This window comes from Molossus molossus, unplaced genomic scaffold, assembly GCF_014108415.1.
Source record: "Molossus molossus isolate mMolMol1 unplaced genomic scaffold, mMolMol1.p scaffold_m16_p_15, whole genome shotgun sequence".
Taxonomy (NCBI): domain Eukaryota; kingdom Metazoa; phylum Chordata; class Mammalia; order Chiroptera; family Molossidae; genus Molossus; species Molossus molossus.
The window spans coordinates 54614875-54641368 of NW_023425350.1; the positions used below are offsets into that span (position 1 = coordinate 54614875).

At 41.8% G+C, this 26494-nt stretch overlaps 1 protein-coding gene across 2 annotated transcripts in view; it reads left to right on the plus strand.

Annotated features, from left to right (window-relative positions):
• Positions 1-7792: 7792 nt before the first annotated feature.
• The window catches only part of DGUOK (deoxyguanosine kinase), a 38729-nt gene continuing 20027 nt past the window's right edge, over positions 7793-26494 (plus strand). Inside the window, exons 1-2 of one of the 2 annotated variants that reach the window (XM_036263172.1) lie at positions 7796-7965; positions 20383-20495. In XM_036263172.1, the coding sequence (XP_036119065.1) occupies positions 7824-7965; positions 20383-20495 (255 nt within the window). In that variant the 5' untranslated portion in view covers positions 7796-7823. Of the gene's footprint in view, positions 7966-20382; positions 20496-26494 lie in introns of both variants that reach the window. The other variant, XM_036263173.1, reaches the window with a different exon arrangement.

Genomic DNA, 26494 nt, shown 5'->3' on the forward strand with positions numbered 1-26494 from the left:
AATCCACACATAACCCTGTGAGATAGGTACTATTAATATTACCTCCATGTTACAGACGAGGAAATTGAGGCTCAGAGAAGTTAAGGACTTGTTGAAGATCACCTAGAACCAAGATTAAAATCCAAATGTAGCAGACTCTGAAGTGATTACTCCTACTACACCATCTTGATTCCTTTTCCTTGACCACGAGTTAAGAATGAGGGCTAGATGGCTTGTGGGGTGGGGGTAAGAAACAAGGGCTTTCAGAGATGTGAGTCCTTGTACTCGAGGGTGGTGCACAGAGAACACAAACAGAAAGAGAAACACAGACTTACAGGAACATAAGGTGTTAGGTGACATAATGCAACAAAAAGTATAATGTTATTTGAACTTAGGTAAAGAAAGCTTATAATGGGCTTAACATCTCTATGAGGTCCTTTGTCACTGAGGATTAGATTGTATTTTGCCCCCAAACTAATCAAGAAAGTAGCACGCTTAGGAAGAATATTTTTTCTACCCCTCTCTTTTCCTCTTCTGCCTCCTCCTCTTCTTCTTCCTCCTCCTCCTCCTTGTCCTCATCTTCCTCCTTCTCCTCCTCTTCCTTTCTCTCCCTCTCTCTTGCTCCCCACTTTCTGTCTTTGGTCAATTCTGTTTAACCTCACTAGTATTTACTGCATTATTGGTAAATAAATTGACAATTACTGGGTAAGCCCACATGGAGTTTATGTACCTGACAAAGATGAATCTTACCTATCAAGGTCTCATTGCATAAAGGGGGAGACAGCCCTGGCTGGTTTGGCTCAGCAGTTAGAGTGTTGGCCTGCAGTCCAGAGAGACCCGGGTTCAGTTCCCGCTAAGGGCATGTACCTCGGTTGCAGTTTGTCCCCAGCCCCAGTTGAGGTCATGTGGGTGGCAGCCAGTTGATATGTCTCTCTCACATTGATGTTTCTCTCTCTCTCTTCCTCCCTCTCTCCCTCTTGATCTATCTGAAGATGAATGCAAAAGTGTCCTCAGGTGAGGATTAAAAAAATAAAAATAAAAAAAAATAATAATAAAGGGGGAGACAGACATATACATATAAGATAATGATTTGAGGTGAAACAGAAGCACCCACAAATACTGTGAGAAAATACCAGACAACAAGAACAGCTAACATCAACTGAGTGTTTATAATATGTTAGGCACTAGGTTAAGAGCTTTACCTGGATTTCCTCATTTAATCCTCATCACAGTCCTATGAAGCAGGTCCTAGTATCATTCCTATTTTATAGCTAGTTTACTAGTTAATCCTATTATCCAGCAAGTTAATGGCAGGACTAGGTCCTCACTTCTGCCAGGTGTACCTTCTCTCCCTCCACCTAGTCAAGTCCCATCCTTGATACTCCTGAGCAGATCCCACCTAGTCCATGAGCCTTCCCAGAAATACTTGTTTGGAGACAGTGGAACCAAGTGGAAGCGCAGGGCCTTAACATCAGATAGTCCTCCTCTGCCACCTCTGTCCTTTCCCTCTGGAGGTGAGGGGGAGAGGCACATTTTCAAAACCCCCTAGAGGATTTATGTCTTAGGAAGGATTTCCCAGGAGCAGATCCACATGCAAGTGATTTATTCAGGAAGCTCTCTAAGGGAACCCCTGAGCAGAGAGGAAGAGGCAGAACAGGAAAAGGGAGGAAGCCCAGCAAGGGACCTCTTGGGCATTGCTTCAGCCTCATCCCCAGAGAGCTCCGGAGTATAATTCTGCCTGCACCCAATGGGCTGGGCTTTCACAGCCACCTGTCAGCGAAGGTGCACCCTGGACATAAAGTCCTAGGCCTTCCTCTGTGAAGGGAAAGGGCTCCAGTAGGCTGAGGGCAGTCCTGCAAAGGAGAGCCACAGCCACTGGCTGTTGGGAGAGAGAGCACAGGGAGGAGGCTGAAGGGCACATGCACGCTCACAGGGACACAGGGAGATGTGGGATACTGACACTCCCTGCTACAGAGGGCACATTGGAATCTCCTTATGGGGGAAGAAGGGGAGGCTGGCTGGTCATTCTCTTCCCTGCCCCATTCAGTCTTGCCCCACTTCAAGAAGTGCTGCCCTAGAATTCTTCAGAGGATTGATTATAATGGCGTGAGGAGAGTGGAAATCCAACAGAAAGTCAACTGAAGATAAATAGAAGTTAGGTCCCAGGCACTGAGGGCCAAGCTGAAGGAGCCATTACCTATTATATAGTGTCTATTGGGTGGTAGCTGTGTGGCATGCATTGTGTTAAAAGCTGCCTGTCGATTATCTTCCCTTTTTTTTTTTTTTACCTTCACCCGAGGACATTTTTTCCATTTTTTGTTCAGATAGAGTGGGAGGGAGAGAGAGAGAGAGAGAGAGAGAAAGAGAGAGAGAGAGAGAGAAAGAGAGAGATCAATGTGAAAAGGACACATCAAGTGGCTGCCACCCGCAGGGGACAAACTGCAACTGAGGTACGTGCCCTTAGTGGGAACCGAACCCAGTTCTCTCTGGACTGCAGGCTGACACTCTAACTGCTGAGCCAAACAGGCCAGGGCTCGATTATCTTTCTTAATCCTTACCCCTGGCTATCTGAATTCAGAGCCCATACTCTTTTTTTATAATTTTTTTTTTTTTTTTTTAATCCTCACCCGAGGACATTTTTGCAATTTTTGTACAGATAGAGTGGGAGGGAGAGAGAGAGAGAGAGAAACATCAACGTGAAAGGGACACATCGAGTGGCTGCCACCCACACGACCGACCAGGGCCGGGGACAAACTGCAACCGAAGTACGTGCCCTTAGCGGGAACCGAACCCGGGTCTCTCCGGACCGCAGGCCAACGCTCTAACCGCTGAGCCAAACCGGCCAGGGCGGGAGCCCATACTCTTAACCACTGCCCTTCTGCATCCCTTTATGATGAGGTGTGTCAGCCAGAATTCATTCCGAAAAGCAGAGCCACCATGCATTGCAGAAATAAGGGAGTTACTAGGAATGAGACTACCCAAAGGTGAGAGGAGCCAGGGAAGTGAAGGTCTGGAGGGAATTGTTGGGTGATCAGACAGGAGACACTGAAGCCTTGAGGACTAGCTGTATCTATCTATGGGAACATCTGTCTGGCACAGTATCTGACAACGGATATCTCCCTAGAGGAGTTGCTGAGGCTCCCATCTGCCTTCCAAATCTCACACTAGATCCTCTTTTGGCCAGCTCTCACTCACAGTCCAGTCAGGAGGGGGTTCTGGAAGCGTATTTCCCAGCTTCACCAACTTGAGGTAGCATAATCCAGCACATAAGAATATCTTTGATGTAGATGAGAAGATAACTGACCAGATAGATGTCCAGGCAGCAAAAGAAAGTCAGGGTCACATTTGTGTATATCTATCTCCCCATTTTTAATGGCTGCAGAAGCATTTTTGTAAAATGAGTCTGTATTTTTTTTGTTACAATAGCACTTAAAAACATTTGAAGGTAGTAATTCCTTCAGAGCTGCACTCCAAGGACTAAGCAGATACATGGTACATGGTAGATGCTCAGTAAATATTGAAGGGATGAATACTGAACGGCTACAGTTCATGTAGGGCTATCAGCTCTTACTCATAAGCTCTAGCAGATATCTGACAATCTCCCAGGGACAGGAAGTGGCCTCATTTCCTCCAGGCAAGTGGGACATAATTCTGCTCACCAACATGGCACTATTTTCTGTCCTCTGGCCAACACCTGAGGTGGGATGAAAACACTCTCTTTTCTCCTTCTCCTTCTCCTTCTCCTTCTCCTTCTCCTTCTCCTTCTCCTTCTCCTTCTCCTTCTCCTTCTCCTTCTCCTTCTTCTTTGTGGTATGTGCCCCTAGCGGGAACAGAACCCAGACCTCTCTGATCCACAGGCCGACACTCAACTGCTGAGCCAAACAGGCCAGGGCTCTTTACTTCTTCTAGGAGGAACTGATCACCACCTTTTTTAGTATCTTCCTTGCTCACAATGATCCCTTTAATCACCTTCCTTCTTCAAGCACAGGAGTGGGGACCTAACACTCATGTTTGTTCCATGAGACCCTATCTTTTGGGCACAGCTGGGTCAATCAGATTCTCTCTTCTGGGAATTTGAAATTAAGACCAAGAAAGATAATTGAATTTTTATGCATGGTATAAGAGAATAAAACAAGAATACAAAAAATAAAGAGGAGCCCTGGCCGGTTTGCCTCAACAGTTAGAGCATTGGTCTGCGGACCAATGAATCACAGGTTCGATTTCGGTCAAGGGCACGTCCTTCGGTTGCGCTTTGTCCCCGGCCCTGGTTGGGGTTGTGCGGGAGGCAGCCACTCCATGTGTCTCTTTCACGTCAATGTTTCTCTCTCTCTCTTCCTCTCTCTCCCTCCTGCTCTATCTGAACAAAAAATGGGAAAATGTCCTTGGGTGAGGATAAACATTAAAAAAGAAGAATCATCGCTAATATTGAGATCACTGACAGGCAAAAAGATATTTTAGTTTCTTTACACCATACATCAAAAAAATTGAAAGCTTTTAGAAGCAAGAAACAGAGAGAAATAGTCACAAAGGTCTCATATGCAAAATACATAATGAACACTAACAATAAGTAAAAGACAGACAACCAGTAGAAAAATGGGCACAGGACTTGAACAGGTCCTTCACAACAGAGGTGACTGAAGTGGCCAATAAACATATGAAAAGGTGTTTTACTTCATTAGTCATCAGGAAAATACAAAATAAAAATTTAATAAGCAGAGTGAAAAAAAAATACCAACTGTTGGTAAGAATGTGGAACAATCAGAGCGTGCACTCACCCATTGCTGGTAGCAGTGTTGACTGTACAAACACTGTGGAACTGTTTACTAGTTAGGAATATTTACTAAAGCTGATCATACAAATGGCCTATCATACCACAGTTATACTCATAAGTATCTACCCAAGAGAATTGCATACTTTACCAAAACACATATTCAAGAATATTCAGCCCTGGCCAGTTTGGCTCAGCGGTTAGAGCGTTGGCCTGTGGTCCTGAGACACCTGGGTTCGGTTCCCGCTAAGGGCACGTATCTCGGTTGCAGTTTGTCCCCGGCCCCGGTTGGTCGTGCGGGTGACAGCCACTCGATGTGTTCCTTTGACATCAATGTTTCTCTCTCTCTCTCCCTCCCACTCTACCTGAACAAAAAATGGAAAAATGTCCCTGGGTGAGGATAAAAAAAAACAAAAAAAAGATTATTCATAGCAATGCTGTTCATAATAGCCCAACTCTAGAAACTCTCAAATGTCCATCAATAGTAGAATGGAGCCCTGGCCGGTTTGGCTCAGCGGTTAGAGCGTCCACCTGCAGTCCGGAGAGACCCGGGTTCGGTTCCCGCTAAGGGCATGTACCTTGGTTGCAGTTTGTCCCCGGCCCTGGTTGGTCGTGTGGGTGGCAGCCACTCGATGTGTCCCTTTCACATCGATGTTTCCCTCTCTCTCTCTTCCTCTCTCTCCCTCCCACTCTGTCTGTACAAAAAATGGAAAAATGTCCTCGAATGAGGAAAAAAAAAAAATAGTACAATGGAGCCTGGCCAGTTTTGCTCAGTGGTTAGAGCAAGCCCCTGTGGTCCAGAGAGACCAGGGTTCGGCTCCCGCTAAGGGCATGTACCTCGGTTGCAGTTTGTCCCCGGCCTTGGTTGGGTCGTGCGGGTGGCAACCACTCAATGTGTCCCTTTCACGTTGATCTTTCTCTCTTTCTCTCTCCCTCCCACTCTATCTGAACAAAAAGTGGAAAAATGTCCTCAGGTGAGGATAAAAAAAAAAAATAGTAGAATGGATAAAATACATTGTGGTAGAGTGATACAGTGAAATACTACACAGCAATGAGAATGAATGAGCAACAACTACATATATAATATAGAAATCTCACAGATATTATGTTGAATGAAATTTCATGTATACAAAGAACAGGCTAAACTAATGTCTGCTGTTAGAACTCAGGCTATTAGTTACCTTTGGGGGGTAGTAACTGGCATAAGAAATGGATTCTGGGAATGCTGGTAATGCTCTATTTCTTGATCTGAATCCAGGTAACAGGGATGTGTTCAGTTTTGTGAAAATTTTCATTAAACTGTATACTTACAACACATGCTCTTTTCTTCACTATATACTATACTTCACTAAAGTTTTTTTTTTTTCTTTATTGATTTTGGAGAGAGAGAGAACATGGATTGGCTGCCTCCTGCATGGACCGCACTGGAGATTTGGCCCACAACCTGGGCATGAGCCCTGACTGGGAATCAAACTGATGACCTCTTGGTGCATGGGTTGACGCTCAACCACTGAGCTACTTCATTAAAGTTTTTTTTTTTTTTTTCCTTCACTCGAGGACATTTTTCCATTTTTTGTTCAGATAGAGTGGGAGGGAGAGAGAGGAACAGAGAGAGAGAAACATTGACGTGAAAGGGACACATCGAGTGGTTGCCACCCACACCATCCATTCAGGGCCAGGGACAAACTGCAACCAGGGTACGGGCCCTTAGCAGGAACCAAACCCTGCTCTCTCTGGACAGCAGGCTGATGCTCTAACCGCTGAGCCAAACCGGCCAGAGCTAAAGTTTTAAAAAATAATAACTTCTGGAGCAGGTCAGTCGCCTGTCCACACATAAACCTGCTTACAACTTCCTTCACAGAGACCCTGAGAGCAATGAAGCAGCGAGATCTTGGGGGTCCAGAGAGCCTTTCAAACTTTTTTGGGTGAATAGTTTCCAAGTCTGAGTTTACCTAGATAAAGAAATGTAAGTAGTATTTTTACACAGAGGTGGCCAGGGGAGTAGGTGATGAAACAGACTTTAGCTGTTCCAATACCCATTAGTGCTCCACTCATGTTATCCTAAATAAATTTACAATCTATTTTTTTTAAAAAGCAAAGTGTTTAATATACAAACGTCGCTTCAACCATGATATATAAACATCAATATAGGAAAAAGGACCTGTGCTTACTATGCAAACAGCTTCAAGACAGGTGTCCCAGCAACAGACTCCCTCTCCACCCTCTTGCAAGCAAGTCGCTGCTTCCCAAAAGCTCCCACCTCTGAGAGTGCTGCCCGAATGCGGGTATGCCTGTTGACTCTTGCGGTTAAGCGTGGAAGGTGGAAGCACCCCCTGACAACTTGTCATAAATCCGAGGTCGGTGAGACCTTTGGGTGTAGCCGGACAAAGCCAGCCCACGGAACCCAATCTATCAAGTTTAAACCAGTTCCAGTCACACCCGAGCCTCCACCCATTTAATGGGATTTTTGGCTCCTATGCAAATCGGTTGAGCAAACGTTTATTTATTCAAGAGACAAAGTAAGAGGTGGGGTGTAATTGAACTCATTTGTTGATTTATTCAATAACGTGCCAGCATTGTGCTGCCGCGTTACAGGGAATGGGAAAAAGTTAATTTGTGTAAATGAACAGATTGCCTCATTTTCCTACTTAAAACCGTCCAATTTCACCCCCTTTTAGAATAAAAACCAGGCAACAAACACGTGGGGGGGAAAATCTCGTTTAAAATCACTGTTTTTTATTGGTCTTTGTTATGAAAATTATTTTAAAGTCATACAAAAATGCAAAGGCGATGGAATTGTTGTCTCTTTTAAAATGTTATTTTCCAATGAGCAAAGACGCCTTCTTATCGACAAACTTTCCCGCACCCCAAACTTAACTTTTCTCTAGCACATTCTTCTCTACTAACATCGCGAGAACAGAGGTCCCTTTGGCCCCACCCTCTCAGTCAGCTCAATCCCACCCACTTCCTGCCTGGCGATCTCTTGACGTCAGGGGTGCGCCGAAGCGCTGGGACGGCCGTACTGGGAACGGAAGTGCTCTCGGCGGAAGTGCTTGTTGCGTGGATCGTGGGTAGGATGGCCGTAGGCAGGCGCTTTCTAAGGCAGCTGCGAGCATCTTCCAGTTCTATGGCTCAGAGCCTGCTCGAGGGCGTGCCCCTCTCCAAGGTTCTGCACGCGAGGCTCGGGCCCCGAAGGCTCTCCATCGAAGGCAACATTGGTAAGGGCCGGAAAGGGGCTGCCAAGCCTTGGCCTCTGCTAAGCAGGTGCCTGAGAAGCCGGGAAAGGGAGTTGGGCCCGGAACCCCTCCCCTACTCCCTCCGCCCTTCTTACTCCCCCGGTCTAAAGTGGCGGGGCTGCTAGTTCTGAGGACCATTCCACGCCCAAAATGCACTGTGGACCTGAGCCTCTGATTTTTAGAGCATCATTCCTCAGTCCCCTCCCACAGGGACATAACAGCCACTCAGTCTGTAGATAGGACAAGAGTTCAACTAGCTTGTACGGGTAGATCTAAATAGAAGCTACAAGGAGCTTGGTGTAATTTCTTTGATCTCCTAGTAGAGTGTTGCCAGATTTGGGGGGAGGAGGAGAAATGCCCATTTAAAATAGAATTTCAGATGAGTAATTTCTTAGTTCATTTGTGTGCCATGCAATATTTGGGGCATACACTAAAAATATCATTCATTATTTATCTATAACTGGATGTCCTATATTTTATCTGGCAACTCTACCCTAAGAGAGTCCTTCTTAAACTTAAGTCATTCAGATATCACAAACTATTTTTGTCATGTTTCTTTGCTAGTCCCACTATAATTTATTAACATTTTTCTTAGAAGAAACACTTTTTAAACTTAAAAACATACTAAGTTGCCCTAACCGGTTTGGCTCAGCGATTAGAGCGTCCACCTGCGGTCCACAGAGACCCGGGTTCGGTTCCGCTAAGGGCACGTACCTCGGTTGCAGTTTGTCCCCGGCCCTGGTTGGGTCGTGCGGGTGGCAACCACTCGATGTGTCCCTTTCACATTGATGTTTCTCTCTCTCTCTCCCACTCTATCTGAACAAAATATGGAAAAATGTCCTCGGGTGAAGATTAAAAAAAAAAAAAACTTGTACTAAGTTAAAAACTGTTACAAGAGCAAACAGAAACCCAGTATCTTAAATGAAAAGTAATTTAAAACAGAATGAAAGCAAACTCTCAATTTCAATTTAATGTTAGTAAATTCTGACTTGATACTTTTACCAGCTAAGGTACTGAGCTCTAAAAGGGGATTAGCAGTGTTGAGTGTTGTAGACATACTAGCAGTAAACTGAGAATTTCTCATTTTATTCATTCAACAAATAACCCTTTGAGCCATGTCCCCATGCCAGTACTGTTCTTGGCCCTGAGGATATACAGCAATGAACAGAACAAATAAATATCTCTGCTCTCATAGATCTCAAGTAGGGAGAGAGAAACAATAAACAATATTAAGTTAAGCAACGTAAATTAAAGTTAGGTAGTAATGAGTGTAATGAAGAAAATTCAGGGATGAAAGATTGAGGGGAGTTGCAGTTTTAAATAGGGTAATTAAGATAGTCAAGACTGCAAAGGTGACATTTGAGCAAAAACCTGAAGAAGATGAGGGAGTAAACCATGTGGATAACTGGGAGAAGAATCTTTCAGGCAGAGAGAAGGCTAAGTGCAAAGGCCTGAAGTGGACAGTGTGTTCAGGGAACTGGAGGGAAGCTATTGTGGGTGGAATGGAGTGAGCTAGAGGGAGAGTTGTGGGGAGATAAGGTTAGAAGGTACAGTGTGGCCAGGTTGTATATAGGCCTTGTAGTTCATGATGTGTTTTTTTGTTTTTTGTTTTTTGTTTTTTGCATTTATCTTCAGATAGAGCAGGAGGGAGAGAGGGAGAAAGACAAAAAGAGAGAGAAACATCGACGTGAGAGAGACACATCTGGTTGCCACCCGCATGACCCCAACTGGGGCCAGGGACAGACTGCAACCGAGGTACATGCCCTTAGTGGGACTGAACCCAGGACTCTCTGGTTCGCAGACCGACACTCTCACCACTGACCCAAACTGGCCAGGGCTCATGATGTATTTTTACTCTCATTGAGATGGGAAGCCATTAGAAGGTTTGAGCAGTCAAGTAATATGATTTGACTTAAATTATTACATGATCACTCTGGCAGATATGTTGAAGGTAGAAAGTGTCAGGAGGTTATTGCAACTCATCAGTTTCAGGGAGTTGGATTAGTGTGGTAATAGAGGAGGTAGTGAGAAGTGATTGGATTTTAGTTACTTTTTTTTTTTTAAGTCCTTACCCGAGGATATTTTTCCATTTATTTTCAGATAGAGTGGAAGGGGGTGGGGGAGAGACAGACAGAGAGACAGAGAGAGACATCGATTGGTTGCCTCCTGCATGACCCCAACCTGGGCTGTGGACCAAACCGCAACCAAGGTACGTGCCCTTGACCGGAATCGAACCCATGACTCTGGTCTGAGGGCCAACACTCTAACTGCTGAGCCAAACCGGCCAGGGTGGATTTTAGTTACATTTTAAAAGTAGGATTAACTAGATTTGTTAACAGATAGATGTGGAGTGAGATAAAGAGAGGGGTCAGTGATGACTCCAATCATTTTGGCCTGAGTAACTTGACAGGTGGAGTTATGATTTTCTTAAATGGGAAGAACATATTTGGGCAGGGAGTGGTTTCAAGATTTTGAATTTAGGCATGCTAGTTTTTATATGGTTATTAGATATCTAAGGCAGTTGGATATATGAGCCCAAAGTTCAGAGTCTCCCTGGACTGGAGTTATAAATGTAGATGGTATTTAAAGCCAGGAGACTATGTATATTGATAGAAAGGACTAAGACTTGGGGTGCACAAATGTTAAAGAGATTGGGGAGATGGAAAGGAAAAAGCAAAATAGACTGAGAAAGAATGACCACTGAAAAACCAAAAGAGAATGATATCCTGGAAGCCAAGTAAGGAACCTGTTTGGGGGAGGGAATGATCAACTGTGTGATGCTCTTTAATGGAGCTCTTTGGTGAACTTGAACAATTTTAGGGGCAATACTGGTGAAAGTCTGATTGGCATAGGTTCAAGGAGAATAGGAGGTAAGGAATTGAAGACAGTATGTTAAGCAGCTGTTTAGAAGTTTTCTTAGAAAGGGAAGACAGTGGTGGTAACTAAAATGGGAAGAGGGTTTGAGATGGTTGTTTTTACTTTTTTTATTTTTGTAAAATAAATTAGAAATGGTGTAGTAGAGAGGGAGAAAAATGGTGAAACAGGAGAGAGGATAGAATTGCTAGAGTGATGTTAGTGAACAAGAAGGAATGGACCAAGTGGAGTAAGTTTGGTCTTAGCTGGGAGCACAGTTTATTTCGAATAATGGGGAACATGGCAAGTATGAGGACTGATTTGAGTGAGGGAAAGGGAGAAATGTAGAATTTCTGGACAGAAATGTAGAATTTAAGGACCCACGAGGACCTAGTGGTCATGAATTTAAAGTGAGACCAGTCCTGCGCTGGCCAGTGTGGCTCACTTGGTTGTCTCCTATACCCCAGTAGGCTGCTGGTTTCATTCCTGGTCAGGGCACATGCCCAGGTTTTTGGCTCTATCCCCAGTAAGGGGCATGCAGGAGGCAGCCAACAGATGTCTCTCCCTCTCTAAAAAAAATCAATAAAAACATATTTTTAAAAATAGTGAGACCAGTCCCCATGGCTGTGTGTATTTCTCCAGCCAAATCAGAAACATGGAGAGGAATGGGAAGGGAGGGTCCTGCTGCTACCAGCCTGGTAGTGTTATTCAAAGATGTTCTGTCCTGTACCTTGAGAAGCATGCCTCCAAAGGAAGCTTGGTCCTTAGAGCCCAGAGAGGTACAAAGTACTTCACAAAATAAGTACTTTGGACAGGCCATCAGGTGAGGTATGAGCTGCCTTTCCCAATCTTCCTGACCTTTGCTTCTTAACCTTCCCAGACTTCTATGCTTCTTCCTTGCTTTCTCATGCAACCAAGGGTCACTGATTGTCTACGATGAAGGTGGACTTATGTGTGATACAACTCCTGTCCTTTAAGGAGCTCACAGCCACGTGGAAGAAGCAGACTTCTAAACATGATTTATATACCACGTGATGAGTGCTGTGTTTGGGCATGGAAACTTGGAATCTCTGGAGTAGGAATTCCCAAGGGGGAGAAGAGGAAAGAGTGTTCCAGCACAGGAAGTAACATTTGCTAAAGCAAAGCCTGAAGAAACATGCAGTTTTAATAACAGGGAAGTAGCTGGATGTGCCTGGAGTTTAAAGGGCCTGAGAGGATGGCAGAACAAGAGGTTGGAAGGGTAGGATTTACCAGATGTTGAACAGCATTGTGAGCCGTGCTAGGAGTTTCTTTTTTAGTCAGTGAGAGGCTACTGAAAACTTGAAGCCAGTGTGTGCTGTGACCAGATTAGTTTTAAAAAGAAATTTGGGTATAATGAGGAAATAGGAAGAAAGGTCCATAAAGCAGGCACTCTCTTTGCATGTCTTATTTCCTGCAGTACCCGGAACGCTATGCATCCAGTTTGTTGAATGAATAAATAAAAACAATTTGGAGTAAATAGATTCATTCTGTGGCTACTGTAGTAGTTGGAAGGAGGTAAAAATGCAGGTCTGCACAGAAGGGATGGAAGGACAGAGAAGAAGTGATGGTTTGAGAGAGATTTTGGAACTAGATTGATAGGACTTGATGGCCACTTGGAGGTGAGGGATAAGGAGGCATAGAAAATGACAATGAGGTTTACAATTTGGACACTGGCTCTGAAAACTGAGGATGGGAATAAAGGAAGAGGAAGTCTGGGGATGTAAGAGAGATGTATTTTATATAAGATGCCTCTGAGACGTAGAGATAGGTGTTCTGACATAGATTAGATTATGTGCCTGGAGTCAAGAGAGAGATGGGAGCTGAGATTTCATATATGGAAGTTGATGACATGGGGTAGTTGTTGAAACTTTGGAAGTGAATTCAGTTGCCCAAGGACAGTGTGACTAATGAGAAGCTGACTGGGGTTCTTTAATCTGGCTCTCTCTGGTTATATCTCCCATTACTCTTCATCACCCCCCACACACACTGATGACTCGCCCCAGACAGAATTAGTCACTACCTCCTCTGTGTGCCCTGATAACATTCTGTACCCACAACTGCTGTAGCACTTGAGCCCTGTTGAGATTGTTTGCACATTCAACATCTTCCCTGGGTTGGCCACTTAGTATCTTAATCATATTTGTGTCACCAGCACCTAAGCCCCTCTCTGACTCATTGTACTCATTCAATGTTTACCAGATGCTTGAATCCTATGCTGTGATATCCATATGGAAGTTAGTCATTGGTACCCACAAAGGAAGTATTTTAAACTGCTAATACAATCAATTCAAGAGTTATTTTGGTTCTCTAATCACAGGTGGCATCTTTAAACAAATCAAAATAAGAGTGCCCAAAAATGAAGTTACATCTCTTTTTTTTTTTTTTTTTTGATATTTTGTTCAGATAGAGTGGGAGGGAGAGAGAGAGAGAAAGAGAGAGAGAGAAAGAAACATCGACGTGAAAGGGTCACACCGAATGGTCGCCACCCACACGACCCAATCAGGACTGGGGACAAGAGACAAACTGCAACCGAGGCATGGGCCCTCAGCGGGAACCCAACCCGGGTCTCTCCAGACCGCAGGCCGACGCTCTAACCGCTGAGCCAAACCGGCCAGGGCGAAGTTACATCTCTTTAGAGAGACTTTTCTTGTAGTCCTACTGCTCTAAGTCTTGTTATTCTGATCCTGCAGGTATAGACAGTAGCATGTGTAATGGAAATGGATCAGTGAAGTAACAACTAATGGCATGTAGCATGAGTTGTGAAACCTTATACCATATGTAATTGAAAGTGAAAAGCTTGAGCCCTGGCTCAGTGGCTCACTTGGTGCGTTGTCCCATACACCAAAAGGTTGTGGGTTTGACTCCTGTTCAGGGCATGTATGGGACGCAACTGACCGATGTTTCTCTCTCTCCATTCCCCTCTCTAAAAAATCAATAAAAACATATCCTTCGGCCCGGCTGGTATGGCTTGGTGGTTGAGCATCAACTCATTCACCAAGAGGTCGCTGGTTCGATTCCCAGTCAGGGCACATGCCTAGGTTGTGGGCCAAATCCCCAGTGGGGGACATGCATGAGGCAGCCAGTCGATGTTCTCTTTCATCGATGTTTCTCTCTGTCCCTTCCTGTCTCTCTAAAATCAATAAAGAAACAACAACAACAACATATCCTTGGGTGAGGATTAAATAAATAAATAAATAAATAAATAAATAAATAAGAAAGAAAATGAAAAGTCTTGATACCTAGAATCCCTTAAGATCTAAAAAATAAAATACCTAGCCTATCTTTTTAAATGTATTCATCCATCAAGTATAGCATCGCCTTCCAAAACCAGTTATTTTATGATTACAAACCTAAACTGAAGAGAGGAGTGCTATTTGAAATATTGTCAGTGAGTCATCTCAGACTATTCTTACTTTGATTTTAAAGATCCCACCAGAAAAGAGGAAACTGTTTTATACTTTTCCAGTCTAGAAACTTGTACATAAAGCACTGGAGAGCTTCCCTAATGACATCTTTCCTCTGGCATTCATGATTAATGATTTAAGATCACCAATATGCCTCTTTAACTTTTTCTCCCCCCATTGTCTTCAAATAGGGTGGGAGGGAGGGTGGCAGGGAGAAAGAGAGAGAGAAACATTGATGTGAGAGAGACACATCGACTGGTTACCTCCCAAACGACCCCAACCAGGACCAGTGACCGAACCACAACCAAGGTACGTGCCCTTGACCGGAATCGAATCCGCAACTCTTTGGTCCACAGGCCGACGCTCTAACTGCTGAGCTAAACTGGCCAGGGCACATCTTTAACTTTTATTGAGTATAAACAATTGGGCAGAGAATCCTAGGGAAAAAAGACTTACTTACTCCAAACATTGTAAATTGGAGTCTGTTTCTGTGATTCACCACATTCGATCCATCCATCTCCATTCTTTGTACCTGGCTAGATACTCAGGGTGTCAAGAGAATAAGGTGAGTCTGTTCAAAAAGTGAGCTCCCAGTCTAGCTGGAGAGAGTGATGAGTCAACAAATAATTACAGCGTAATAACTTCGTAAACCAGAACAGGCAGTAATTAACTCTGCCTAGAGGTGAAGGAGCTGGAGACAGTAGCAGGAGAAGGCGGCTGTGAAAGGATGAATCAGCTGGTGGGCAAAGTAGGGGAGGAGGGCAGTCCTGATCATCCAGGTCTCAGGCAGAATGGAAGATTTTGGGTTGTATTTGGAAGCTGTGAGGAGCTGCTTTTTTTGTAAACATAGTTTCCCATGAAAAGAAAATAAAAGGAATCAGGGCAAAAATGTACTAAGTTTCTTTTAATCCTACTGAGTGATTTTTGAAAGTTTTCCCAGAATGCCTGGAGGCTCAGAGCTTCTGTGATCCTGGGTGCTTAGATTCAGGATTGGAATATAAGTTTCTTAAGGGCAGGGTCTCAGCCTAGTTCATCGTTTTAGTTACAGTACCTACCGCTTAGTAGCTACATCTCTTGGTTGAATGAGTGAGTGAATGAATGCAGCATCAAATGAAGTTCCTGAAGTAAAGACTTTTATTTTCTTTGAAGATTTTTTGTTTAAAGATAGACAGTTTTATATTTATTGCCATTTGCTTTTTGGTAGAAGGTTTAAGAAATGGATTTTTTCCCATGTTTTTTCATTTTGTTTTGGAGAAGAAAATGCTTGGAGTTGATGATATATTTAAGAGTCTCCCATGAAATACAACAGTATTAAGTTTAAAATAATACATTATTTTGGGTATTGCATAAGATACTATCTTACTACTAGATTTTAGCATAATGTAGTATTAGTAGGCAATGTTTATAGAAAAGTTTGTGGGAGGAAAAAAACTGTGACTTAGGCATAAGATGAACATTCACAATAGAACTATTTGGTCCAGCTTGTGGAATGACAATCCTGGTGCTAATAAAAATCAACATGTTGAAGTAATGTACTCTAAGAAAGTAGCTCCCACCCCTTTTCAAGTCATGGCACTTAGAATAAAGTTTAAGGATAGCCAAGGCCCTGAGGGAAGGTTTGATGCTGAGATCTGATACCTCCCAAATTTCGTGATATTAAAAAGTATTTTGAAAGCTAACTGTTAAGCTGGGACATAACTAAGTTGTGGTAATGATATCATGAGAGGCTGGCGCGCTGCACAGAGACCAAACAAAGGGAGGAATTTGTCAGTTTGCCCAGTGTTGCATGAAGAAGAGTGGCTTTCAGTGGACATGAGTGTTCTGGTCACTAGCAGCAGGCCAGTGTGGCAGTGGAGAGCCAGCCCACACCACCGGAAACACCACTGGGAAGCCCCTGGAAACACTTAAAAACATGTATCTTAAAAAAAAAAAAATCAAAACACAAGCCAGAAGGAAAAACTACTAGGATTGGTTGTCACAGCACCAAAAATAGTTATACTGTGTCTGGTTTTAATATAAACATATAACTTTGAATTATTTTTTTTAAATTAATTATTCCATATTGGTAGGTGGTACCTGGCACAGCTGAGTTCCATTACAATGAAGTTTAAAAACTAGTGCCCTGTGGTAAATGACCCAGGTTCTCCAAGCCTATAGCAACATGGAAGACACAACTCTTAGGGGTCCACCACCACTTACTGTCATTCTTTGCTGAAGCTGGCTTCTGAGTACTCAACTGGCTTTCCAGAATCTTTGGAATGGGGAGTGAGGTGCAGGGTGGAGATGTTGTCGTGGTGTGATTGTTCCAGTAATTGGACCCGTGTATTTCCCATTACATCTAATTTGTTGGCATTCTGGGTTTTGTGTGTTTAAATGGCCTGAGTCGGTTTCTGAGAATCTTGACTGCTCTTAAATGAACTAATAGTGTCTGATCTCAGAGGTAAAGTTGGCACTCCCTAACCCGCAGGGCCCTTTCTTTCTTTAAAAAAAAATTTATTTATTTTTTTGGTTGATTTCAGAGAGAGAGGAAGTGAGAGGGAGAGAGAGAGAGAAACATCGATGAGAGAGAACATCCATTGGCTGCCTTCTGCATGCCCCCCACTGGGGATTTGGCTTACAACTTGGGCATGTGCCCTGACTGGGAATCGAACTGGCAGTCTCTTATTACGTGGGTCCTATGCTTAATCACTGAGCCACACCATCTGGGCAAAGGCCCTTTATTTCTATATGCAGTAGTTTCTTATGTAATTGTTTTTAATTTTTTTTAAATTTTAAATAATTCTAACAATCATTTAGTATCACTCAGCTAACAATTATTTTCATAACAATTAAAATAGCTTTTCAGCTGATATCAGGGACCATGTTTTAGACTTAATCAACAACTTGTGATCTAAATATTTATCATCTTTGCCGGATATTTTAAACTAGGGGCTACTCAGGGCAGGCAGCTATCTTGATAATATGCAAACTCAACCAATTTGTAATTCCTGCCATTCTTAGGTACTCTATGACAAGCACAGAGGGTTTTATTTAGTAGTCTAGTATGTAGTTTTGGAACCTAAATTTTTAATAAACTACCTCTGTTGATTTTTATCAGACTGTTCTAGAACACATTCTTAAAAGTAATTATGTATCAGGATCCCTTGGGGGCATACTTAAAAAATGTGCATTCCTGTCCTGGCCGGTTTGGCTCAGTGGTTAGATCGTGGGCCCAAGAACGAAAGAGTCATGGATTCAGTTCTGGTAAGGGGCATATGCCTTGGTTGTGGTTCGGTCTCCAGCCCTGGTCAGGGTTGTCAGGGAGGCAAGCAGTTGATGTGTCTCTCACATCGCTATTTCTCTCTCTCTCTCTCTCTCTGTCTCTCTCTCTCTCTCTCTCTCCCCCCCCCACCTTCCCTCCCTCCCATTCTATCTGAAGATAAATAGAAAAATATCCTCGGGTGAGGATTAAAAAACAAGAAAGATAAAAATGTGCATTCCTGGGGCCCAACCCCAGAGATTCAGATCCTGTTAGGAAACCAAAACCGAGATGCATGAAAGAATCAAAACAATTAGATGCTAAACTTATTTTAGGTAGTTACTAGTTAATAGATATTTCTTGTTTGATTCAACTGCCCAGTATGGTAGGAATTTAGTGTGTTAGAGAAGTCCTGAACTTATGGAACAGGTGGGACCTTAGGCTTAGAGGAGAGGATTACACACAGGCCTAGAAGAGCAGGGGAAGGCATTAATTCACTGAGGTGTGGGAAGAGCAGAGGCTGAGCAGTGTGCACAAGTGCTCATAAGTGGTGGTGGGACTAGAGATGAGCATGACTGTGCAGAATGCATAGACTCATGTTGTTTGTTCTCACCCTGTGTGTTCCGAGAGGAGTTGGAGTGATGTGTAATAAATGTCACATATTGGATGTGTAGGCTCTTTTGCTGAGACATCTCTTCACTTCTGATCAGTAATCATGAGTGGCAGATAAAATTGACTGGAAGGGTGCCTTCCTCTCTTTTGGTTCCAATTGTATTTCTCTTAAGGGTAGGACTCACTTGAGAAAGATCAACTCCAATAGGGGAGATTGAGTTTCAAAAGCACTCGTAAGGTTTACTTTTGATTTTTAACAAATGTGGGTTTCAGAGGGAACAAAAGTGAATAATGTATTAAGTGTTTTATTCATTCGGTCAGGTAATTAGGCTGGGCTTTGGTTCCTGCCCTGAAGGAGCCCCATCTTCTACCTGGAGCAATACAATTACAACGGTAGTGATAGAATGCCAGGCCAAGCAAAAGGAGGATTGGCTAATTCAGTTTAGAGGTGTCAGGGTCTGGAAAGGCTTCACACAGGAGGTATATACATCTAAGCAGATTCTTGCAGACTGAGTTGGAGTTAGCCAGCTGAGGAGAGGAAGTGTACCAGGAAATAGGAACGCATATGAACAGTCACATTTGCAGCAGAGAACGTGGCGTGAGTGGAGTTGTAAGGAGTTTGGTCCAGAAGGAGCTCAGATGCCTGAAGGGAAGCTGAGGCCAGAGAGGGGTGTGCAGGGCTAGATCATGATGTGTCTCACAGGCCATGCTGTGGGGTTGGATTTTGTCACGAAGGCAATATGGAGCTGTCAGAGAGTTTTAAGCAGTGTTATTTTGTGTTCACCGTGGCTGCAGTATGAATAATGAATTGAAGAGGGCAAGGCCAGAGTTGGAGAGGCACGAGATGAGGACAGCCTGGTCTTGAGCAGGAGGTGGGACTAGAATGTAAAGGGCAGATGGAAACTTAAAAGGTAGGAATAAAAGCACTTGGTGGCCACTTGAGGTTTGGCAGGAGAGGAAGTTCTGACAGTGAGTGGATGGTGTTGTCATACCTTTAGGTGTGGGATAGGAAAGCAGTCAGTTTGGTGGGAAAGATGATGAGTTCATTTAGGAAATATACTGACTTTGAGGTGTTTTGGGGACATCCAAGTAGAAATGTCTGGAGGGCTCTTGTGTAGTGAAATCTGGAGCTCAGGAGGGTATGGGCCAGACATCGGTGTAAATGAGAAAAGATAACTTGAATGTTGTGGTACTAAGTTGATTTAATCTCCAAAGTGTTTCTCAAAGCATCTGCTACTTTCTACACCTCTCCCATCACCTTGGTTCAAGCTACTGTTGCCTTCTAACTGATCTATCTACTTCCATATTAGTCCATTCTTACACAGCTGGCAGAGTGATCTTTTAAAAATGAGATGGAAATTTGTCATTTTCCTGTTTGAAACCCATCATCACCGACTTCCCATTGCCCTTAGAATAGATTCAAACTTCTCACTGTGGCTAGAAGGCCCAGCATGACCTCCTCCCAACCTGCCTTCCTACCTTTCCACATACACCTGGAGTCACACTTCTCCCTCACTTGACCACACTAGTGCTGCACTGGCTTCTTCGAGGCTTCTCCTCTTCTGTCTTACTATGTGCCTAGTTCTTTCTCTTTCCCCAGCCTTTGTTCATGCTGCTCTGCCTAGATTACCATTCCTCTGCCCCTGTGCTGGCTAACTCTTATCTTTCAGGTTTGACCTCAGATATTTTTCAGAGGAGCCTTCTCTGACCTCCTGAGCTATATTAGAGTTGTCCTGCATTTTTCTTTTCTAGCACTTTCTACAATTTGTTATTAGTTTGTTGAGTGTTTGTCCTATATCTGTCTCCATACAATTTCTGTGAGGGCAAAGTCCCCCCTGTGTTTATCATTATATCCCCAGTGTCAGACAGTCCTGAGCATTGATCAGATTTGTTGAATGAATGAGGGTCATAATCTATTCTGAAAAACTTGCAATTTTTATTCTGTCACAGAATAAATAGGGCTGTGGTTCAAGATTTCATCTTCTTTTGACAGTCTATTATATTTTTTACTGTTGTTAAATACTCTTTGCTTCTGGGAGGTTGGGACAGTAAAATTTCAAATCAAATGTTAGGGGTGTTTTCCCTCCCTGTTGCCTGCATTCATTATGGTGACTCTGGTTAGGATGGCCTGACCCATTGTCAGTCTGACAGTGGTAGGGCCACTGCTGAGTTTTGAAATTGGAAAAACTTGAGCTGGGCAGAATTTAATAGCCACCTTTTCCTTCAGCCCTGATTTGGGAAGTGTCCCAATACATGCTGTTTGCATTGCAGCTGTGGGAAAGTCTACCTTTGTGAAGTTACTCACGAAAAGTTACCCAGAGTGGCACGTAGCTACAGAACCTGTAGCAACATGGCAGAATGTCCAGGCTGCTGGCACGCAAAAAGTAAGTTTTCAGTTATGGTGGGTAGTTGGCAGGCATGGGTGAGTAAACTAATTGTAATAATCTAATTTGCTCTGAGTGGGTGAAGTAGCCCAGTTTGAGTCTCCTTTTTAAAATACCTTCCTTCCAGAAAGCAGGCCACGTATACCAGAGGGGATATGACTTGTTTGAATACGTTTAGTTTTTGTTTTTGTGGTTTTTACATGTCTATATAAGTGACTGCTTCTGTTCTGGATGGTTTCCCAAATCATGTCCATCCACTCTGGCTTTGAAGATTAATTTTGTCATTTCTACCTTTAAGTATATTACTGAGGCTGACCATCAGGATTAACAGTTAATTACAGTGATTTTAATGTATTTAGGAAGTATTAAAAATTGGAAAGGAACTTATAGAGTACCTTGTCACACTGTATAACTAACATTTATAAAATACATACTATGTACCAGGTACATATTGTACCAAGCACTGTACATTTCACTTATGCCTTATGGCTTAGGCCCTTGCTCTGTGAAAAGCTGTAGGGTTGGTTTCAACACCAGCCGCATCCGTGTGAGTAAGGAAATACCAGTTTGGACATGGAACTTAGAGGTAGCTGAGGGTGTGGCAGCACTGTGCCTCAGCTGCCACAGACTCCTGCAGCCAGTGGGAACATTCACTGAGTGGCTCATTCTGGTGTTTAACAACAGTTAGAAAGTTCTTGTATGAACCACTTTACATACCTGTGACTCTGAGTCATTGGCTCATGTTCTGCCTCTTAAGCCTTTTAACTTTTCCACATGGCAACCCTTCATGTAGGTGAAGGCAATAATTTGCCTGCTCTTTCTCCCCCTCAAGTCTTCTCTCTTTCAAGCCAAACACCATTTTCCTCCAGACTATTCCTCATTCTGAAGTAACTTTGTCTAGGTCATGAGCTCCAGTTGGTTAGTTTTCTACTTAGAATTTACTAAGAGTGATACTCATAGCTGAACGGGACATTCTGGATGTAATCTAAATGGTCCACAATATCAATGCATTTGTTCTGCATGCTATATGTCTATTATTCCAACTCAGAATTGTGTTTCCTTTTTTTTGGCAGGCACATCATGCTTACTGAGAATATTTGTTTTTTAAATTGTCTTTTTATATTGTGTATGTGAAATTAACTTCCATTTAGAAAATAAATCATGTATCTTTTTCTGAGTATGCCACAGGTCACCTATGGTGGGGATTTAAAAATATGTCCACACATGCCCTGGCCGGTTTGGCTCAGCAGTTAGAGCGCCAGCCTGCGGTCCAGAGAGACCCAGGTTCGGTTCCCGCTAGGGGCACGTACCTTGGTTGCAGTTTGTCCCCGGCCCTGGTTGGTCATGCGGGTGGTGGCCACTCGATGTGTCCCTTTCACATCGATGTTTCTGTCTCTCTCTGTTCCTCTCTCTCCCTCCCACTCTACCTGAACAAAAAAAATGTCCTCCGGTGAGGATAACAACAACAAAAAAAATGTCCACACATTGTTTGATACTCTTTCCTTCAGAGATAAACCTTAACTCTCTCCTTTAGTGTGGGCTAGACTTAGTAACTTGCTTCTAATGAGTAGAATGTAGCATGAATAACAGAACATGACTTTCTTTGGTAGGCCATAAGAGATATTATATCTTTGATCTTGCTCTTTCTTGATCACTTTTGGCCCTGGGGATGCCAGCTACCATGTCATGAAGCGCTGCCTTCTGTGAAGAGGCCCACACAGCAAGGAACTGAGTCCTTACATCAGCTATGTGAGTGAGCCTTCTTGGAAGTGGGCCCTTTGGCCCCAGTCAAGTCTTCAAATGACTGTAACCTCAGCCAGCATCCTGTCTGAAACCTCATGAGAGACCCTGAGACAGAACCACCCAGCTAAGCTGGGTCCTTGACTACAAAAACTGAGATAGTGAGTGTTTTTGTTTAAGCCACCAAATTTCGGCACAATTTGTTATGCAACAATAGATAACTATTACTCCCATAATTCCATTATCCAGAAGTAAAATTAACATTTTGTTCTTTTAGATTTTTTTTCTATAGAGAAAATGTATATAGTATTTACATACACTTACATAAATGTATAAACATATACACTTACTCTTTTTAAACAAAACTGATTGTCACCTGGATGTCACTTTATGTACAAGGTCTTCCTTTCATAGTAATGTTATTTTAATGGTGGCAGCATACTACAGAATATGATATTCTATCATTTAGTTATCCAGTCTTTTATTTAAATATTTAGTTTTCTAATTCTTCCTATTATAAATAATGTTATAATGGTGGATATTCTTGTAGTTCCATCTTTGTTCTTTTTATTAGCTAAAATTTGTGCCCCTTTATATTCTCTTAGGATAATCTAGAACTGGAATTTTGATGTACAGAAATTATTCATCTTATTGACACTTTGGTTATAATCTCCAAAATTTTCCTTCAGAAAAGTTGTACCAATTTCCTTATACTTTCAGCAATACTAGATAATATTCTTTGTCATCTTTGCTAATGGGAGTGGCAAGAAAATGGTGTGTTTTATTTTACATTTCTTTGATTACTAATGAACTGAGAGAGAGAGAGAGAGAGAGAGAGAGAAACATCAGTGTAAAGAGAAACACTGATTGGTTGCCTCCATACATGCCCCAGCCGGGGATCAAACTCGCAATTTAGATATGTGCCCTGACTAGGACTTGAACTGCAACCTTCTTGTACAGAACTGTGCTCCAACCAGCTGAGGCACTTGGCCAGGGCTTTATTAGTATACTTTAGTGAATTTCCTATTCAAACCTCTTGGGATTTTTTTGCCCCAAGAACTTAACCATATGTTAAATATCTTAACTCTTTCTTGTATACTGCTGATACTTTCCCCAGTTTGTCATTTTTTTAATAAATCTTTATATATGATCTATTTTGCAATATAATGCTTATAAGTTTTTATATACTCAAATCTGTCTTTTTCTTCATAGTTGCTGCCTTTGATGTTAAAATTTTTTGGTTTAAAAAACATTTTTTTTTTTAATTGATTTTTTTAGAGGGAAAGGGAGAGATAGATAGAAACATGGATGAGAGAGAACATGGATTGACTGCCTCCTGCATGCCTCTCATTGGGGATTTGGCCCACAACCTGAGCATGTGCCTTGACAGGGAATTGAACGGTAACCTCTTTGTGCATGGGTCAGTGCTCAACCACTGAGCCACACCGGCTGGGCTGGTGTTAAAGTTTAAAAAGACCTCTCACAGACTAAGATTATGAAAACACGTACTTATATTTCTTTCTCTTGCTTTTATGGTTTTACTCTTTATGTTTATTTTAAAAGTTATAGGAGTCTAGGGAATCCCCTTCCATTTGCTACATGGGATGCTGCCTGATTCATGATTGCTAATAAAGCCAATTAGATCTTCAAAAAACAAAAGCAAAAGATATGGAAGTCTAATTTCCCCCAAATAGTTATTTACTTGTCCCAGCAGTATTCTTGTTTAGTTTATGCCTGACTGGTTATACATTTTGTTGTTATTGTGACTGGGATCTGTTTTCCCATCATCTTCTTCAACCTGGTTATTGCTCTTTTATTTATTTACTCATTTTAATTAAATTTATTGGGGTGATGACATTGGTTAATAAGATCATGTAGGTTTCAAGTGTACATTTCTATGATATGATCTGTATATTACATTGTGTGCCCACCATCCCAAGTCAAATCATCTTGGTCACCATGTATTTGGCCCCCTTTACCTTACCTCCCCCTTCCCTTTGGGAACCACCATACTGTTGGTGTCTATGAGTTTCAGTTTTATATTCCACATATGAGTAAAATCATATAGTTCTTGGCTTTTTATGACTGACTTACTTTGCTTAGCATAATATTCTCAAGGTCCCTCCATGCTGTCGCAAATGGCAGTATTTCATCTTTTCTTGTGGCTGAGTGGTATTCCATTGTATATGTGCATCACACCTTCTTTATCCAATCTTCTATCAAAGGGCACTTGGTTGTTTCCATGTCTTGGCCACCGGGAATAATGCTACAGTGAACATAAAGGTGCATATATCTTTGCAAATAAATATTTTCAAAGTTTTTGGGTAGATACCCAGGAGAGAGATTGCTGGGTCATCTGGTAACTGTTCTTAATTTTTTTAGGAACCTCCATACTGTTTGCCATAGTGGCTATACCAATTTATATTCCCACCAGTGGTGCATGAGGGTTCCTTTTTCTCTATAACCTCTCCAACACTTATTAATTACTTTTCTTGTTGATAATAGCCATTCTAACAGGTATGAGGTGGTATCTCATTGTAGTTTTGATTTGCATTTCCCTAATGGCTAGTGAAGTTGAGCATATTTTCATATATCTGTTGGCCGTTTGTTTATCTTCTTGGGAGAGGTGTTCATTTTTTAATTGGATTGTTTGTTTGGTGTTGAGTTGTATGAGTACTCTATATATTTTGGATATTAACCCCTTGCCGGAGCTGTTGTTTGCAAATATATTCCCCTATTTGGTTGGTTGCCTTTTTGTTTTGTTGGTGGTTTCTTCCACTGTGCAGAAGCTTTTTAGTTTAGTCCCATTCATTTATTTTTGCCTTTATTTCCCTTGCCTTTGTGGTTAAATTTATAAAATCTTCTCTAAGACCAAGTTTCATAAGTTTAGCACCTATGTTTTCTTCTGTGTAATTTATTGTTTCAGATTTAATATTTAGGTCTTTGATCCATTTGAATTAATTTTTGTACATGGGACAAACTGTAGTCCAGTTTCATTCTTTTTTTTTACAATATTTGATTTTTAAGTTTATATTTTACACATGTACATAATAAAGCAAATATATTTTTTATTTCACAATATTGAGTTTACAACATTTTAACTATATTTGCTTATTGCACATCCTTCTTCTATCATCAATCCACCAGTCTCGATGTGGCTTCTTCTTTAATTTCGTAGTTGTAGGACTTCCATTCAGCTTGATGTCAGGCAGTTCTGAATGATGGTTATTCTGTAGCTTAGTTGTAATTTTGATGTGGTTGTGGTCGCCTTTACCTACGCCGCCGTCTTGACCAGAAGTCCCCCTGTTTCATTCTTTCGCATGTGGCTTTCCAGTTTTCTCAGCACCATTTATTGAAGAGGCTTTCTTTCCTCCTTTCTTTATGGCTCCTTTGTCAAAAATTATTTTCCCATATATAGGTGGTTTTATTTCTTCTGCATTCCTATATACTAACAATGAAATTTCAGAAAATAAATGAAAAAACAAAACAATTCCGTTTGTAATTGCAACAAAAAGATTAAAATGCCCAGGAATAAACTTAACAAAGGATGTGAAGAACCTATATACTGAAAACTATAAAGCATTATTTAAAGAGATTGAAAAAGACAAAATGAAGTGGAAAGATATTCTGTGTTCATGGATTGGAAGGATCAACATAGTTAAAATGTCCATATACCCAAAGCAATGAATTTAATAACCCTTCTATGGAATAATTAAAATATCTATTAAGTTTAATTTAGTGAACATTGTAAGATGTATCCCAGTTTCAGATATGTAAAAAAATGATTTTGAATTCTCATTTTTGGGGTCTACTTTTTATATTAAATTCTGAGAGAAATATGTTATTTAAAGCTTTGTGCTTTTATTGTGTTTTGTTCATTTCTCCTTATATTTTAATTGTCTTTACTCTATATTTATATATTTCAATGCTTTATTATTCCATGTAAAAAGGTTCATAACTTCTTTGTGGAGTCTTTATTGGTTTATTAGTATTAAAAAACCTCTTCTAGCATTTAATGCTTTTTTCTTAATACAGTTTTACCACATCTACTTTCTTTTTATTTGCTTCTATTTGATGGATTTTTTTCTGTCCCTTTGTCTTCAACCAATTTGTCTTCTTGTTTCAGGTGTTTTTTTAAGAACAAATATTTAGTTTTTTTTACTCAGTCTTAGAGTTTGCCTTTCCTGGGAATTTTTCTCTTATATGATGATTATATTTAATTTATCCTGCCACAGTATTTTGTGCTTCCATCTCCATTT